The following is a 17,969-nucleotide window of genomic DNA, read 5'->3' as shown; positions in this document are numbered from 1 at the left end:
AAGCAAGCTATACCCGAAGAATGAGATACAACTGTAAGTCTAAACTAACTGCCTTTATTATATATATATAATGCACATTATACACAGTCTACCACAAAGCGTGCCCTAATGTATTTCTCCCATCCCCACTCACTTTTATTTAATTGTTTAAAGCTTAAGCTATGAAATCAAGTACTGCTAAATCATAATAAATTAATACGAACAAAGCTTGGTTAAAGGAATTAGCAAAAATGCGTTTTCAAAGTACAGCCATATGAACTGTTTCATAGGAAGTGGAGCCTATGAATACGATGGAAGATGGACCAAACAAGTTCTCCTCGTTGCATGCATGACGGCCGACAAGCGCTGAACAACTTGTATCTTCCATTTCACGCGATCATACGCTTTTTTCTTCTACACTTTGACTTCAACCCGCAAACAAAACCGTTTTCAACGTTGTTCTCGCTAATTGCTTTTCCCAAGCAACCACTCTCTGAAATTGCCTCCATGGCTCCATATATAAAAATCATTCTTTAATTTGCTCATAAAGCCCCAAGAGAGGTTTGCTATGTCATGGAATTGGACCCTATAAAGAAAGACCCACTTCTCTTCCGCAGGATTCCTCTCCTCTTTTTGTTCAACGACATACCCTTACCTTATTCGATTCGCAATAATGGTGTCGGCAAGGTCCACCACCTTTCTCCTACTTTTCATTTTGCTCCCTCTAAGATTCTCCACCGCACACCAAGGTTCACTACCTTTTCACTTCCTCGTCTCTTTTCTTTCTCTTCTCAGACTCACCTTTGTTTTTGTTTCAAAAATTGCCTTAACCTTTTGTAAAACTTGATTGTTCAGGTAAGAAGAAACTGGTGGTTTCCAAGCATGAAACGGCAAGAAGTCCAGTGAACGTAGAGGTAAGAATATATGTGTGTCCCCACATACATTATTTATATTACATGTTATGAAATCATTCAAAAAGTGGCTGAATAATGTTGCAATAATTTGCTACAGCAGATTTATCATGGTTTTGCTGAGACAGATCAAAGAACGAAGTTTCTTCATGGAAGGAAGATGGTGTCTAGAGGAGTACTCTCGAGGTCGAATGTGGTAAAGGCTGAGAATGGAATTAATATGGCAAAGGGTTTTACCACCAAATGGAACCATGAAGAAGGGAAAGGAATTTTGAATGTGAAACATAAAGTTAGTAAAAAGAATAGTGGCCATTCTACGAAAGTCAAGATGTCTGGTCTGGTGCCACTGAATGCTGATTATTATGTTCCAAGACCACACCCGCCCAAGAATAACTGATTCACTAAGTTTTAAGGACACAGAGTTTTGACATATATATATATGTAATGGAATGTAGTGTGTTTTAGCTTGGTTAGTTTTTACGTACTTCTAACCATTTGTTTTTGCCTTTGTACTCAGTTTTGTAGTCCTCACTGTGTTTAGGATAGTCACAAATAATTATGAATAGGTAATTAATTATATATACTTGTATGTAAACGTATTGAGGCTTTCATTGTGAACTCAGCCATAGTTTTCCAAAAGAGAGTTTTTCTCCAAATTATATTAAGATTTCGTTTAAATGTTATTAATAAGATTAAATGTTATCTTTCATTTTTTGTTTTGATTAAATCCTCCATTTAATTCAATTCAAAGTGAACAAAACTTTCCCAAGACTTGCTTTTTTCGCTTACACAACTTGAATTCGAGCTGAGTTTCTTATCACTTTTAGCATTTTTTGTTGTTGTTAATTTAGATTCTTTAACTATTTCTTTTTATTACTAATAATTAAAGAATCAAATTTTCTTAAAAAAAGTTTTTTTGATTCTTTCTTTAACTATTGTCTTTTACATCCGAGGGATTATTTAAGTTATAGTAGTTCTAACGTTATTAAATAACTTTTAATAAACAATTGAATTCCGAAATCCATTTTTAGATTAAAAACTACTATTATATAGATCATATCTATATAAAAAAAAATATTGATTCAAAATTACTCATGTCATTAAAAAGGTCAAGATTAACCAGCACGTATATTTTTTAAAATGTATGAAAATAAAAAAAATGTTTAGCTAAAACTAAAATTTGATAAGTTTAAACACAAAAAATAATATTATAAATAATTAGAACTATAATTCATGAATTAAATTACATTTAGATTTAGTGCGAGCTAAAGTTGATATATGGTAAGGAATGCAATTGGGCCTATGGCCCATTCCTGAGATAAGAATGAATGGGGCCAGGCGAGACTCGAGAGGCATCCCTAAGGGCGCATAATGAACATCCTGTGGTTCTGAACAGTGTGTGAATCGGAAGTGGAAGTGGAAGTGGTGCGAGTTGAGGGATCCGACGAGGATGTCGTCGATTGGTTCGCCGAAGAAGCGGCTGAAATCCCCAGTAGAGGGAGATGAGGGCGTTTGTTGCGGGATTTGCTTCGCCGAGCGCGGGGTTTCGATCGCAGGGGAAATCGATTGCTGCAGCCATTACTTTTGCTTCGTCTGCATCATGGAATGGGCCAGGCACGAGTCTCGATGCCCAATTTGCCGCCAGAGATTCACCAACGTTCGCAGACTCCCTATGCTCGGCGTCATTTCTTCCTCTCGTGACGTTAAGGTCCCTCATCGTGATCAGGTTAGGTCTTTTCATATATCTATTTATCTCGCCTCAATCGGTGTCTAGTGGAATGCAAATTAACCTCGCCATTTGCATTTAATTGTGTCTCTTTACAACTCCATTTTGCTCCCAGCCACTAGGCATAGTGTGTTGAGCTTCAATTCAATTCCTCACTCATCAAAAAATCTGGTGAATCTTCATAGATTTCTTTCGGTTTTCATCGTAGCCACAATGCCATACTGATAGTACATTTAATCTTTTTCCTCTATTCAATGACCTTGAAGGATTTGAAGGCATTTAGTGAGTTAGATTTTTCCTAAAGTAAGTCTATCTACCCATGTTTGGAGAAATCAGTTATGAAGGTAATAAAATGCCTATTCACCCTTGGAGCACATCGTCTCATATGGTTGTTCCTTTTTTTTTTGGTTTTGATAGTGAAATTGCCTTTGATATCATAGAAGTTAAGATCATGAAGGATACTTTCCTTAATCGTTTTCTTAATTTAAGTCTTTTGAGTTCTATGGATATGCCCTAAATGTCTATGCAATAGCATAGAAGATGTCTCATCAATCTTGTCACGCTTACACCTAACAACGATGCTAATAAGCATATCAATTAAATTTAACATATAATGTCCATCATACAAATCTCCTAAACCTATAGCATTTGAATTAAAATTAATAACTAGTTGACCATACCAAACTCAGAAGTATAGCCACATTTGTCTAAAGCTGAAATAGAAATCAAATTCCCTCTCATGGAAGGTACCAAAGTTGTTAAGATCGCAATCTTCATCGTTAGATTGCACAATCTTACATTTTGCGAGGACTCTTCCTTCCTTGCTAACTCGTTGCTGGAATTGTGATGGAGTCGGGTTGATGTAGGATCCGGATCTTCCACTCTCAATTGTGGGATCGACGATGCCCTGAGGTGGAAAAAAAAAAAGGGGGAGGGGGGGGGGGGTCTGTTCTTGTATTGAAAAGCAATGGGCACGAGTTTTTTTTTTTTTTTTTTTTTTTTTTTCAATTCTCTACCCATTTTCTAAGAATTACCATCCTATTCTAAAGCTTAAAATTAAGGCCTCCCTCCATTAATTTTCATTATGAAAATGTTTAAAATAAATTATCTTATGGTAATAAATTTAACATTATGATAATTATATTGTAAATATTATTTAGCAACTATTTTTTATGATTTTTAGGCTACTGTTATCTAATTAAGTTTGTCTAATGTTTGTGATTTAGAAGTTACTTTTATATATATGTTGGTTATTATACTTACACGTGTGTGTATATATATACACAAGTATAATTTTATATTTTAGGCAAGAATGATGGATTTTACAATCCAAGCACCCTCCCGATCCTAGGTAAAATCCCGATTTTAACAATCTTGGAAGGTACATAAATAACATCTCTTAACAATGAAGTATAATATGAAGGTAAACGTAAAGAAACAATACCTAAGTCAACCATAATGATTTTGAACTCGATATCACTTGAAGATATATAAGAATGTGTACCCGGTTTATTTCGAAATCCATGATAATTGAAGAAGAGAAATCACTATGTTGAGCAATTTGGGAAGGAGAACTATCCTCAGCCTATCACGTATTCATGTGTGTGTGAAAATTGCTTAACAGGAAGACAATTTATTTTACTTACAAGATGAGAATAGGGTCACTCATAAAACAGTGACTAACAATTAACCACATTAATATAAAATATAGCTCCATAATTGATACATAAATAATTTAAACAATATTTAAATTATTGATAAATGCTAATTTATATTTTTCAAGTTCAACAGAATGTGGAGGGTTCCCGAAGTTGGATAGGAATGGAGATGAAAGAAAGGACCGAGATGTCACAATCAATTGAGGGCTGTTCTTGAAGTTAACAATCAGTTAACTGTTAAAACATAAACCCCTGATATTAAACCCTAATTGGAAACAAATCTCAATCTTGATATTAATATAATCCTAGCTATATAACGTGACTTGAATGAGGGGGAAAAAGGCTTACAGTATCTAATAATGTGTTGGCTTTAATGTCCAAATTTTCTTAGAATCTAGCTTTGACTCATTGTCAGTTTTACATTATCTAATTATGTGTTGCCATATAATTTAATGAGTTTGACATTTATTGTCGAACTCATTAAATTTATGTCACAAGTGGAGCTTATTTAGACCAACAGGCATCAAAATAAAGAGATACTATATCATAATTCTCTTAATTTATAAATTAATTTGAGCTGGTAATCCAATGAACTTAAAGAATGGAAGAGATAATATTTATGTAGTAGATGCATTAATGTTAATAAGCAAATGATATCTTATGTTTTGTAGGTTTATCATCCTCATGGTAATGTGGCAACTGGTCCTGTTGGTTCTTATGCTGAAACCAAATGTAGTACATGTCATGCTGAGACAGATGAACATCTCCTACTACTTTGTGATCTTTGTGATACTGCTTCACACACATATTGTGTTGGCCTGGGCTATACTGTTCCCGAAGGTGATTGGTTTTGTCACGATTGTGCTATATCCCGGGAGACCAATACCAATGTAGAATCAAACCACCAAAATGTTTCACCAGCAGCTGAGCCAAGTGTAACCATTGATATCTCTGATATTGTGAGGGAAACTGGCAGCCGGGTGGTTAAAAAACAGCCAAGGGCATCTTACTTACAACAGAATCTGTCATCTCCTTCACAGCAGAACCTATCATCTCCTTTACAACAGTACCTGTCATCTCCTTCTGTTATTCCGTCATCTGATAGATTGAGCAGATTCAAAGGAAAAAGTCCTGTTGTAGGTGTCCATCATATGCAGTGTAATATACAGTCTCTTCGTCAAAATTGGAATGCTTTGAGAACTGGTTCATTAAGGTTCCATGGCAATTCATTTCAACCTGGCAGCACAGTTAGTCAAAACCAAGATTCTAGTTCCTTATCACATCACATATTAGATGATTCGCATCCTATGGCTTCCACAAGCCTTCAACAATCCTCTGTCCAAGGTGGTCCTTCTAACAAAACGTTGACCAAGAGAGACTCTAAGGATGTTGACAAGGCTTGGAAAATGATGGACAGGGCAAAGAGGACTCAACCAACTCATCAAAGAACATGCAGTATTCCGCAGGGAGTGGATAAACCCTCAGGCAGTGGAGGAGCTAGAAAATTATCATTTGGACATTGTAATGTCCCAAAACTGAAAGATCAACATTCCAAAACATTAGACTTGAGGAACATTAAAAAAGAGATGTGTGAATATTCTAGACTTGACCACAATTTGAAAAATCGCTCAATTCTGAAGTTGGGAGAGAAAAAGCAAAGTAGGGTTACATGTGAGGAGATGATGCATGTGAGGGACTATACTGATCATTCAGAAGGATATTGTGATCGTCCATTGTCCAGAAAGGTCCATACTAGTATCCAGGCTGTTCCCTGTCGTGAAGATGGAGAGAGAAATGGTGCTGAGGAACAAAGCTCATCTGCTTGCTTGGTAACTTCAGCAGATTTAGCTTCCTCTCATGGCAAGTTTGGTGGTGTATTCTCCTATAATAGGGATGTGGATCTTGTTGATGAAGAAAAGAGATTGGCTAAAAGCTTTGAGGATGGAAACACAAGAACAACTGACGATGCTAAAACTGAGATCCAGTCTCTTGTTAAGTTGAATCTGAAGCTCTTAACTAGAGAAACAAAATTAGGTAATTTGATATCAAACCTTTTTTTTTTCCTTGTATATTTACATGATCATTGTTGGCTGAAATATTTATAGTTATAGATGTTTTCTGTACACCTTATGCAATCCATATTTGTTCTTTTAATTAGGTAGAGTGTGTGTTTAGTTGAGCTTATTTTGCAGAAATAATCACGTACCTTTGTCAACATCTTGAGATTTTTTTTTTTTGAAAAATAAAAAATAATTTCTTAAAAATAATTATTTCCAAACATGCACCGAATTCATTTGGTTAGCATTCTACATTTAGCATATCAACTTTATCTCATTTTCGTTCATTTGATGTGAGATGGAGAGATAGAGTGCACCTCTATGCCAGAGCCAGACATAAATTCTATCCCTCACTGTCTTTCTCAATTTACCCATGCAAGACAATAAATTTTATGAGAAACTTTCTTTCTGTTTTTCTTGCGTGTTGTAAATTGTTAAACAGGTTGCATGCAAAAGATAACTGTTTCTTGAATGAAAGTATTTCACTTGAACTCTTGAAGCTATTCACGATGCAGGTGTTGATACCTTCAAGGTAGTGGCAAGGCAGGCCACCCATACCATATTGGCTGCCTGCAGTTCCGAACAACCAAAGTCTAGTATATCCTCTAGTTCAGTATGCAGCCATGCCGACAATGCTCTTCAGTTTCAGAAATATACTTTAATGCCTAATTGTTGCAGGCAATGCTTTTATGCCTTTGTAAACAAGGTTGTCAATTCCATCATGTTGGAGAAACTAGGTAGCGCTTGATCTACATTAATTTGTTTTTTCTTTGGTGAGAGTACATTATGTGTCTTTGATTGCTGTGATTATTGTTCTCATGCAGCTACTCTGTAAACTAAAAATAAAATTATGTTAATTCGTGGCTCAAGAAATTGCATTGTAAGTTTTATGAGGTAGGGGAAAGCAGTGTATTATACTATTATTTACTTTCCACCTAGACCTGGATGAAATACAAGTTGAGAATATAAATTGAAAATTAGAGTATTCGTTTACTGATTCTTCAAGATTGCACAATAATCATCATTGAAGGCGAATACATGGAAGAAACATATTTTTGCACAATGCAAGTGTATCACTTGTTTGGGTACAGAGAAAAAGCAAAACGCTATAGCTATACAGTTGTCTCCAATGAGTGTGTGGACTTCCATTACGTCAGGAATCATCAAAGTACTTAAAGCATTTGAACATTTTCCCATTATATCAGGAGAGTGCAAACAATTGACACAAGCTCTGTCACCACCAAAGCTGCTACAGTTTGCAACCTCTTCAGCTAAGAATAGTTTTTTTTTTTTTAATCTCCTATTCGTCATAATAACGTGGTGCAATGGTTCTCGTTTACTATGTACTATTTAGAAGCGGTTTAGCCTAAACGAAGTGTTAATCTTTTTTGTTCTTGTTTTGGGTCCAAAAGGTTTGTCTTAGCAATGGTTCAGGATTCAACGTATAAAAGTAACATTTTTAATGGCCCAGTCCATAGAAAAATTGAGAAGCAAAAATAGGGAAGGGATTGCCAGAGGAAATTAAGCGGATGCAGACATGGAGTTAATTACGTTGATTCATTGTTTATTGTATTGTATAAAATAAATAAATGGATAGTCTTGCATGATTTGGAATTGCAAAATAAGCTATAATTTAATTTTATCATTATAAGTAAAATAAAAATTATTTGTTTTTTGAAAATAAAAGGAAATTAGATAGACAAGTATTAAAATTTAGGAAACATATTCCTGAAAGGTATACATTATTAAAGAAATGTAAGTAATTAAAAGTGTTGATTGACAGGATGCAACTATGTTAGATACTGTTGATTATATGAGTAATGATAATTGAAGTTTATTGGTATTTATTGTAGAAATGGTTAAAAAAAAGAAAGAAGAAAATGAAATGTAAAGTGGTGCGAATAGGAAATAGAGATATTAAAGTAATACAATATGAATGTGAATGTGAATGTGAGGCCCATGAGGGTTTGTGTTGGAGATTGATTCGGGTGGATGGAGACACTTGTCCTACCATGAGGTATGAGGTGTAGGTAAACGACAAAGGAAAAAAGAGGCACGAGAGAGAGGCACGTGAGTGAGCCACGTCATGTGAAAGAAAGAAGAGTGTCTCTCTGTGTGCTGGGATCGCTTTCAGATTTGAATGACCCATAAACGACAGGTCAGTTGAGAAAGAAGAGCACATGCCCCCACTAAGTTTTTGCCTTCTCCCTTTTTTATTTTGTGTGTTGCTTTTTGATGGGTGCATTTGTGGGACCCTTACCCACCCCCACGTGACACCGTCACGAGATAGAAAGCGACACAGAGAGAGAGAGAGAGAGAGAGAGAGAGAGATGGCACCGCCATCCCATCCCATCCCATCCCATCCCATCCCATCCACCAAGTCCACTCCACTCCACCACGTGCTTTCTTGTACCTTTGCTTTCCTTAATCTTCCCTCTATATAATCCCAATTCATCCCCTTGTTACTCCTTTCTTTTTCCCTTTTCCCCTTCCTTCCTCCATCTCAACCTTAATCAAACCCTTCATTATTCTTTCTTCATTAACCTCATGCCTTTAAAAAAATTAATTCACCAAAACAAATTAATAAAAGACTAATTACTTTTTACAATCATAGTTTTTAACCGAGTTTATTATAAAACACTAAGTATATAGGTTGAATTTTGGCTTCTTCATATTTTAGCACTAGAGTCTTAAGAATTGTGTAACGTTTAAGTTCATAATCGACTTTATTAGGTCAATTACTAATGATTAGATGAATCAGTTTCATGTTTAACATTATAACTCGTTAAATATGAGTTTAATAATTATTTTAATATATCAATTTACATTATGAACAATGAATTCTCTAATGTAATTCTTCAAAAATAAATTAACACGAAATGATATCATAATGCAGTATGTAAAAAAGAACTGTAATTGTATTAAAATTAAGCAAGAACAAAATTTGAAACTTTAATAATTTATAGAGGGTGGAAGTTGAATAAAGTGGGTTAAATGAAAAGAAAATAAAAATATAGGTGTTGGATTAGGAAAGGGCAAAGTGGGAAGGTGAGGGAAGGAGAAGAGAGGAAGTAACGATCCTTAACGGCGGTTATAACGACGTGAAGGGTTGAAGTGGGCAGAAAGAGAAAGGGCGCCGAATGTGGCAACATAAAAGTGGCGATAAATGGTCCCCACCGCACGCGGGGTAGACCAACGGCAGGGGATGATCGCACGTGACTTACTGCTTCCTCACGTGCTCCGTGCACCATGCTCCCGTATTTGTAACAACAAACCTCTCCCTCTCTCTTCCATCTTCCATATATATTATTTTTTAATAATATACAATTTCTTTTTACATTATTTTGTTGCGTGTAATTTTATTTTACTTAGCTACACTTTCGTTTTATTGTTTCACATAAATGTGAGATGGAAAATTTTTTAAAAATATGTATATCATGTATTTTTCAATTATATATAAAAAAAATTAACTCACGATAATTTTATATTATTATACAAATTATCATGTGTTTATTTATTTTAGTCATGATTATTCTTAAAATTATATAAATAGTAATTTATTAATTGGCGATGTAAAAATTATTACTTTGACAAGACCATTGACAACTTTTCTTATATTTACCTTTACCTACCTCTTATTTTATCTTCTTGATTATTTCTTTGCGTACATGTACATCCTTTTTAGACATAGATTTTTTTACTTTCTAATTTTTTTCAGTAATTATAGAAAGATTTCACGTTTACTTATAATTATCGTATTAAAGTGGATTTTTTCTTTCACATGAACATGAATTGAACTCTAACAATAAACTTAAGAAAATTTAGTTATCTTCTAGCTACTTTTAACTTTGTTGATATTGACTGATTAAATTTAATTATCCATAAATTTAATCATTAGCTAATATATTTTCTCTATATACTTTGTACTGTACAAAATATATCAAAGTTACCGTATATATTAAGATATTAGATCCCAAGATATTTTTAACTTATTTTTTAAAATATTATCAACTAAAATTTATGGATAATACAATTTAGAACATGAATTTCACTTTTTATTTAATGAACCTTTCACTAGTAATTTTATAATTTAAAAAAATTATTTAACAATAAATATTTTGTTAAAACTCCTCCATGCATGCATACATGTAGTATTTTGATTGAATATAAACAAATCTAGACTTGGGTACGAAAATTTAAAATCTAAATAAATCTTAATTGGTCTGTACTATTTAACAAAAATTATTCTTAAAATACCTTTTATTTATTTTATTTTTTATTTTCAATGAATTTTTTTTTATTATCGTGATACCAATCATATAACTTTCAAAACAGAAAGAATTTTTATTTGAAATATGTTTTCAAAACCCAAAAACTAAAAATCACCTCGAACAAAACCTAAAATTTCTACATAATAAAGACCACTTACAAATGTATTTATTTATATTTACTTTACTTTAAAGAACATTGCAAACTTAATTAACCTTTTATGAATGCATCAAATGTCACTTTTAAATAAGTTCATTAAATAGAATTATTGAATTTTTTATTTTAATTTTGCAATTGATTAAGGATTCCTTGTATTTTTAGTTCATTTTTTTTTACAAATTTAAAAAAAAGTGCAAACTTAATTTACCTTTTAATGCAATCGAAGTCGTGAGAGAAATTAGTTTCTAAGAAAATCAGTAAATACTCCTATCAATAGCATAATATAACTATAAAAAAAAAGTACTCTTTCTGTTTCTTTGTATTGGACATCTTAAGAAAAATTTCCACCATTTATACGTTATTTTTAAAAGTTTATGATGATATTAATTTGTATCAATTATATTCTTAATTAAAAACAATTAAATGAGTAATTATTTTACACCCTTACCTCGAAATGGCCAATAAATATTTAAAGATAAAATGAGACTCCCTTTTCTTCACATGTCCTCACAAAAATAAATAAAATAGACTTTATTTCAAATATTGTCATGTTAATGGAATTTAAAGAAAATTTTCACGTTTATGTTAAAAATACAAAGGGAGAATAGAAAGGGTTGAAATTTTCATGAGAGTAAATCCTGGTGATGACGTACACTTGCACCCCAAGAGCTAAAGTAGAAGTAGTTGAGGAGTAACGTGATATATCATATATAGTATACAACATGTCAATACTGATGCATTCTTGCTTAATTAGGACAAATTAAATGGCGTTGAAGATTGTACACAACTAAATCAAGATTTCTACTCATTTGTGATAAGCTTCACGAATAAAAGCATACAACAATTAGGGATTTTATTAAATGTATATACCTACACATTATGAATTTTATTTAAATAAAATTCTAGAAGAAGCAGAAAAAAGTTTTCAAGAAAGAGAATTCGAACAAGTGATCAGAACCATATTGTGAATTTGATTAAGAATGTGATGCTTAATTTTATGTAGTTTTTTTTTTATAAATAAAAGAGATTTAAATTAAAGGGAATACAAGGAATACTCCAAACATGTTACAAGAGTAACAAGACACAGAAATATAATTAGAATTCAAATCCAAAGTAGAAATTATGAGAAGCACAAATCTCAAGTTATAATACCAACTAATGTAACTAAAAAAACAACCGGAAACAGAATTAGTAACCCACTTCCATAAACGCAATTTAATTTTATGTAGTATTATCTCATTATTTGAAATTTCTATGATTTATCCTCTGTTATTTATTTGAATTTTTTTATATATTTTTATTTTATATACTATGTCATGTGCCAAATACTGCGACATTACTACACAGGTCCTCAATTGGTTATATATATAATATGCGTGAGTCATGTAAATCTCTAATACTTTTTTTTATACTGAGTTGGATTCTTATGAAGAAAAAAAAAAACATCGCAATACTAATTTATCTAAATATTTTCTTTGTTATTTTTCTGTTTTATAATTATGGTTTATGTCTATTATTATTATGGTTTATGTTTTATAATTTATCTAAATAATTTTCTGTTTATGTTTACGTTAATTTGTGATGGACCTTGTAATAATTGTAATGTAGTTAATTTTAGATATAGAAAAGCTGTAGTAGGTATTTATGCATTTTAGCTTATTGTAGCTTGATTGAGTGAGAATATATACACCTAAAAAAGAATAGAATAATTATTTACTGGAAAATAGTTATGATAAATAATAGGTAATTGAAAGTTGAAACTAAATAGAAGAAATATTTTGATGGAAGCAACATTTTAAATAGAGATGTGACTAGTACCTAATTATAATTGACAGAAAACATAATCACGCTTTAAATAGTTAAAAACTTAATGTGACCGGTGTGCTATTTCTCAGTTAAATGACCATACCATGATAATTGCATGTATTTGAGTTTAATGATGCATATGGTTCCATGAAGTGTTAATTTTCTCCATCAAGATTCAAGGGCAAGACAGGGCTTATGGATTTTATATATATAAGTATAGCATGAAGTAGTATTAATTTTCCTTGAAGAAAAGAAATAGTAGAAAATACGTAAGAAGACGCAAGAGAGAGACGGGGATTAAGTTAATTAATTAATTAATTAACGTAAAAAAATGGTGGATGAGTTGGCCACGTGAAGAGAGAAAGCAATAGCATGCATACATTTTAATCACGTGATGGGGTGCGGATTACACGGAGAAAGCGACACGTGTCCGCCCAATTAAGACGTGCACAAACCCCATCTGATTTTCTATTCCATAATCGGCTGGCTTAAGGCATAACTTATAGTCACAGCTAATTAACACTTTTTTATTAATTTAAATAAAATTAATATCCCTTTCGTTACGCTAGCTTATCATTCATAAATTAAAATTACAAGTGTTTTTCGTCTTGCAATATGCGTGTCGTGTGCGTGACTCTCTCTCTAATTAGATTATTAGCAAGAATGTCTCTATGAGGATCATGACTTGTCTCAAAAGGAGTGGAGGGGATACATTCATAATAATCATATTATATCCAAATTAGTAATAAAATGGATTTGTTAACTGATCCCTAAACGGATTCCTTAACAGAGGAATGTCACCACCTTCTCAGCCCATAAATATAAAACTATTTTTTTACCCAAATTAACCCACATTTGTTCAGCCATTGAGGTAATATTCATAATTCTTAATTTCCTACTCTTCTTTTCATTGCTTAGACACCTTCCTCTCTTTTATACCTTTTAACTTTTATTATCAAATTAGGTATCATGTGGCTGGTTACTATAATTTATAAAGTAATTTCATTTTTTTTTAAATAATAACATGCATTATTCTTTAAGAACTTCAGTAAAATTTCAAGCTTTTCTAAAATTATATGAGTCAAGTATTTTAGCTTTTAAGATTTAAAAAACCCTTCAAGAGTCTCTAATTTTATAAAATAATAGTTACTTTTAGTCCTTTTAATTAGCGTAAAATGACATTGAAAAAAAATAAAGATATACACAATATCGAGATTAATTTCAAAGTTTATTCTTGAGACTATATATACTCAATTTTAATATTTAAGACTGGATGGGTTTTATAATATAAAAATATATAATTTAATTTTATTCTGTGATTATATTTAATTTGTTTAAAATGAAAATATGCAAGCAAAAACAAATTAAGAGTTTAAATTTAGATATACTGTGTGACAATATTGTTTCAATTTGCAACTCTTAAAAGGTAATTTTTTTTCCTTACCAGCAAGCTAATCTATCCGTCTATGAAAAACATAACTAATGATTGACATCTTCTTTTTACATAATATTATATAAAAAGTAAATGAATTGGTGTTGAAAAAGTGCATTGCACTACAGAATTAGAATGTCACGTTCTTGGTGGTATATTTTATTTCTGCTTTCTATTGTATAAAAAAAAAGTACGATAGAGTAATTCATTCTCTAATGAAGATACTATATTGCTAGACATAGTTTATGGTACTTTATTATTCTGTATCAAAAAGTACTGGTTATGTAATAGGGCTTAATTGATCTTCTACATTTGATTTTTCGCAAGTTTAAAAGAATACCACTAAAACAAATAAACAATTATTGTAACCAATGAAACCCCGATGCCGATAAGAACCTTTAAGCAATTTATTTTTATGTTATTCTCTTTTAAAAAATTTATTTTATATTTAGCAAACACAGGGTTGCGACTCCGTGCATGAACCTGGTACGCTGTCTTTATGCATCAGAATCTTTTCTTATTTTAATCTTATTTTTAATAACTCCGTCTGCTTTACTATATGTGGTATAAGACTGGTTATTATTTATTTATTTATTTACATATGGCTATATATCATATTTAACTAGCTATGAGAAGGAATTAAATGTTTAAGTTATCAATTAGATCAGATAATAAAGTATATTCTGATAAATAATTTAAGCTTTTTTAAAAAAAAGTTTATTTAATTGAAAGGATTAGGTTCTAATTAGGTTAAAAATCGCTTAAATTTAATAAACCAGCTAAGATAAGCGAAATATAAATGTGTAATTATGTTAAATGCACGTAGTAGGATCCCAACTAAGGGTATTTGCATGTTTAGTTATGTGTAAATATTCAATGTAATTTCATTAAATTTTTTTTAAAATCTTAGGAGGCATTTGTACATGAAATATTTTTATTTATTTTAAGAATATGAAATTGGGAATGTTAATTTTTATATTTAGTTTATCATTCAAAAAATAACTTTCTTAGAAAATATGATTTCTTAAAAATGTTTTTTTTTTATATATAGATTTCTTATCAAATTTTGAGAATCCAACATTTATGAGTTATAAAAAAAATTAATTATAGTAAAAATATTACATTATAATTTGTCTAGTTAGTGCACTAAAAATTTGATAAATTTTTATAAATTTTACATTTGAAATATTCAGATCTTATGTACAATTGTATGTTCAAAATCTTATATTAATTGATAAGTGATATAACTAAAATATGATATATAAATGAAAAATAATCTTTATCCTATAAATCAATTTTATAAAATTAAATTAAATTTAAATTAAAATTCACTATCTTTAAAGTAATATATTATATTCCATCATCATTTATATGTCTTAATTCATTGCAAGGAGCCATTAGTCAACCGTTCGATTTTTCTTTAATAGTGGATGATTGGGTGTGATCTTCGATGTATAATCTTGTCTATCCCTGGCATGAAGGTCATTCTCTTATGTGGGAATGTCGGTTGTTTTTTTTCTAATCGAAATTGCCCATAGTATGTTGAATAAATTCTCAATGCTTCATCATTTGTAGAAAACAAAAATTGGGATATCCATTCTTCGAAATTGGTCGCGTTTTATGATCAAATACATGTTCACCCGTGCATTGCACGGCTTATAAAATGTATAAGTTATATTTTTATAAGAATGAGTTATGTGAAAAATTTAATATTGTATTAAAATTTATAAAATACTTATGTCGAAAAAATTCACATAATGATTAATTTGAGACATACTTTTTTTTTATACATATTATTTATGACTTTAGGATAATAGGTACTGTAACTGGTATTCCTGTGATCGGTTTAATTGGTATTTTCTTTTATGGTTTTTTAAAGAGAAAATTAGCACTTTCACATATATATATATATATATATATATATATATATATATGTATTATTTTAGAAAGAGCAATAAACATAAATCAATGTCAGTTTTGTTGTCACAATATGCAAATTAGAATAAATTATGCTCAAGTTTATTGTTATAGAAAGTTAATAACAAATTCAATAATAAATTCATACTGCAAAATCAATAGCAAACTTAACATTTTTATTATATGTACACATGCATTATCAAAACCAATAGAAAGCATTATATTTTGATATGATAAATTTATAAGAAATCCAATGATTTTGAACTCCAAACCCAAAAACAAACACTACATTTTTCTGCAGTAATTTAAATCAGTAGCAAATTCAACTCTTTAATGGACCAAAGTCAAAAGTTATATTTCAATATGTTAGTCCAATAAAAACAATGATTCGTTTTGATGCAGCAAGGTTGATAGAAATTTCTACATTTTAATGTGGAAAAATCTAATTGTTGTATTAGTAATAAGAAGAACCATAAATATTTTCAACAATTACCATTTTTAGTGTATATATTAGTGTAACTAAAAAATTAAAGACATTTGAATATGTTGTATGATATGGTACAATGGAAACTATGAAGTATGGTCTTAAAGAAGAAGAGGAAACTGGGTAATAAAAATAAGTTATATAATGTAATAAATATATAGTATTCAATTAGGCAGTTTTTATGACATCTGCTCAAATAATTGTTATTAATTGTTATAGGCCTTACTCCCATATTGTTATTAATTGTATAAAGTTGTTACAATTTACTGTGAGAGAATGATATATATTAAATAGTATATTGTGTGTAAGGTAACTAATTATAATTAGTCGCTATATTTTAATTATTAATGTGTAATTAAGATACTAAGTTTTATTTTATACTGCATACAGTTTTAGGTAAAAAAAATAGTACGTAATTATTATTAATTTATATATTTTTATTTTGTATATAGTGATTGTAATTTGTTATATTGATTTTTAAAATTATATTTCAATTGATAATCTGATATTTTTTTTGTTTAAATTTTGAATTAATTTATGGACAATTATAAAGGAGATGAATGTAAAATAAGATGAAATAATAAAAAAACAATTCATTACAAATTATAACGAAAAAACATCATAATGATAGTTTTAACATGTTCCCTATCCATCTTTTTATTAATTTTGTGCATTTAACTATTTTTTTTTTCTCATGTGCATATCTTTGTAGTTTTGTACCTTTTCAATTCAATTTTTTATTGACATAGGAGGACGAAAAAAGTTGTTGATACAAGGATAGTCTCTTCCACATTTGAAGAAATACGAAGAGAAAAAAGTCGCTAGTGATTAAAGAAGAGACTTTTAGTTTCTTATCATGCCAAGAGTTACTTTTACTAAAGTTTAAGTTGTTTATATGATATTTTATTTTTATAATGTATTTTTAATTTCTTTTTTCAGTTTTGATTTTTTTTTTTAAATTTTGAAGTGCTTGGATATAAAGAAATTCTAGCATATGGGCTAGTTATGTCTACACTCTCATAATTTAGAATGGATTAGAAAACCTTTTTTTTTAGTAGATAAAAAATATTTAGATTTAAATATGTTTTAAGTCCTTCAAATTTAAAATTGTTACTTTTAGTCTTTGTAATTTTTAAAATATTTATTTTAGTTCTTATAGTCAAAATTTATCATAGAATTTATAAAATATTAACGTAAAAAATCTATCTATTAGTATCATGTTAGTGAAAATATCACATTAAACCAGTTGATATTATATAACTATTTCAATTTGTCAATTTCATATATACTATTAGTGAATTGAGGGATTAAAACAAAAATTTTAAAAATTATAAGGATTAAAAATAATAGTTTTAAATTTGAGAAATAAAAAATAAATTTATTCTAAATTTAAAGGACTAAAAATATATTTAAGCAAATATTTAAGACATACAATTTCTACGTGAGGAACTTCATCTCCTTTTGCTCCTTTCCCACATTTGTAAAAAACACTTGCAAGAACTCATGAAAAGAAGAAAAATAATGCATAAACACAAAGAAAAATCTTGTTCTGCATTTAGCTCAAACTTTAT

At 30.2% G+C, this 17,969-nt stretch overlaps 2 protein-coding genes across 3 annotated transcripts; both read left to right on the top strand.

Annotated features, from left to right (window-relative positions):
* Positions 1–473: 473 nt before the first annotated feature.
* On the top strand, positions 474–1,637 carry LOC109807603 (uncharacterized). Of its 2 annotated transcripts, none has more exons than XM_020370155.3 (3): positions 474–728; positions 835–893; positions 991–1,637. In XM_020370155.3, the coding sequence occupies exons 1-3, from the start codon at positions 653–655 to the stop codon at positions 1,285–1,287; spliced, it is 432 nt and encodes a 143-aa protein (XP_020225744.1). In that variant the 5' UTR covers positions 474–652; the 3' UTR covers positions 1,288–1,637. The 2 variants fall into 2 exon arrangements, with proteins under 2 accessions (XP_020225744.1, XP_029129534.1); XM_029273701.2 differs by having other exon boundaries at positions 475–728; positions 994–1,637.
* Positions 1,638–2,201: 564 nt separating this feature from the next.
* LOC109808332 (uncharacterized) lies at positions 2,202–7,324 on the top strand. Its single transcript, XM_020371285.3, has 3 exons — positions 2,202–2,616; positions 4,946–6,308; positions 6,847–7,324. Exons 1-3 carry the CDS (start codon positions 2,341–2,343, stop codon positions 7,077–7,079), a joined length of 1,872 nt encoding a protein of 623 aa, XP_020226874.1. The 5' UTR covers positions 2,202–2,340; the 3' UTR covers positions 7,080–7,324.
* Positions 7,325–17,969: the final 10,645 nt, after the last annotated feature.

The sequence above is a fragment of the Cajanus cajan genome, chromosome 5, assembly GCF_000230855.2.
Source record: "Cajanus cajan strain Asha chromosome 5, NIPB_CcT2T_4, whole genome shotgun sequence".
NCBI classification, from domain to species: domain Eukaryota; kingdom Viridiplantae; phylum Streptophyta; class Magnoliopsida; order Fabales; family Fabaceae; genus Cajanus; species Cajanus cajan.
The sequence above is the reverse complement of the archived record's forward strand: the minus strand, read 5'-3'. Positions and strand labels throughout refer to the sequence as shown.

Bases quoted from the DNA above. Each gene is read 5' to 3' on its own strand.
- LOC109807603 (XM_020370155.3), top strand. From the start codon at position 653: ATGGTGTCGGCAAGGTCCACCACCTTTCTCCTACTTTTCATTTTGCTC. The intron at 729-834 runs GTTCACTACCTT...TTGATTGTTCAG, and splicing joins ATTCTCCACCGCACACCAAG to GTAAGAAGAAACTGGTGGTT. The intron at 894-990 runs GTAAGAATATAT...AATTTGCTACAG, and splicing joins GAAGTCCAGTGAACGTAGAG to CAGATTTATCATGGTTTTGC.
- LOC109808332 (XM_020371285.3), top strand. From the start codon at position 2,341: ATGTCGTCGATTGGTTCGCCGAAGAAGCGGCTGAAATCCCCAGTAGAG. The intron at 2,617-4,945 runs GTTAGGTCTTTT...TATGTTTTGTAG, and splicing joins AGGTCCCTCATCGTGATCAG to GTTTATCATCCTCATGGTAA. The intron at 6,309-6,846 runs GTAATTTGATAT...TTCACGATGCAG, and splicing joins AACTAGAGAAACAAAATTAG to GTGTTGATACCTTCAAGGTA.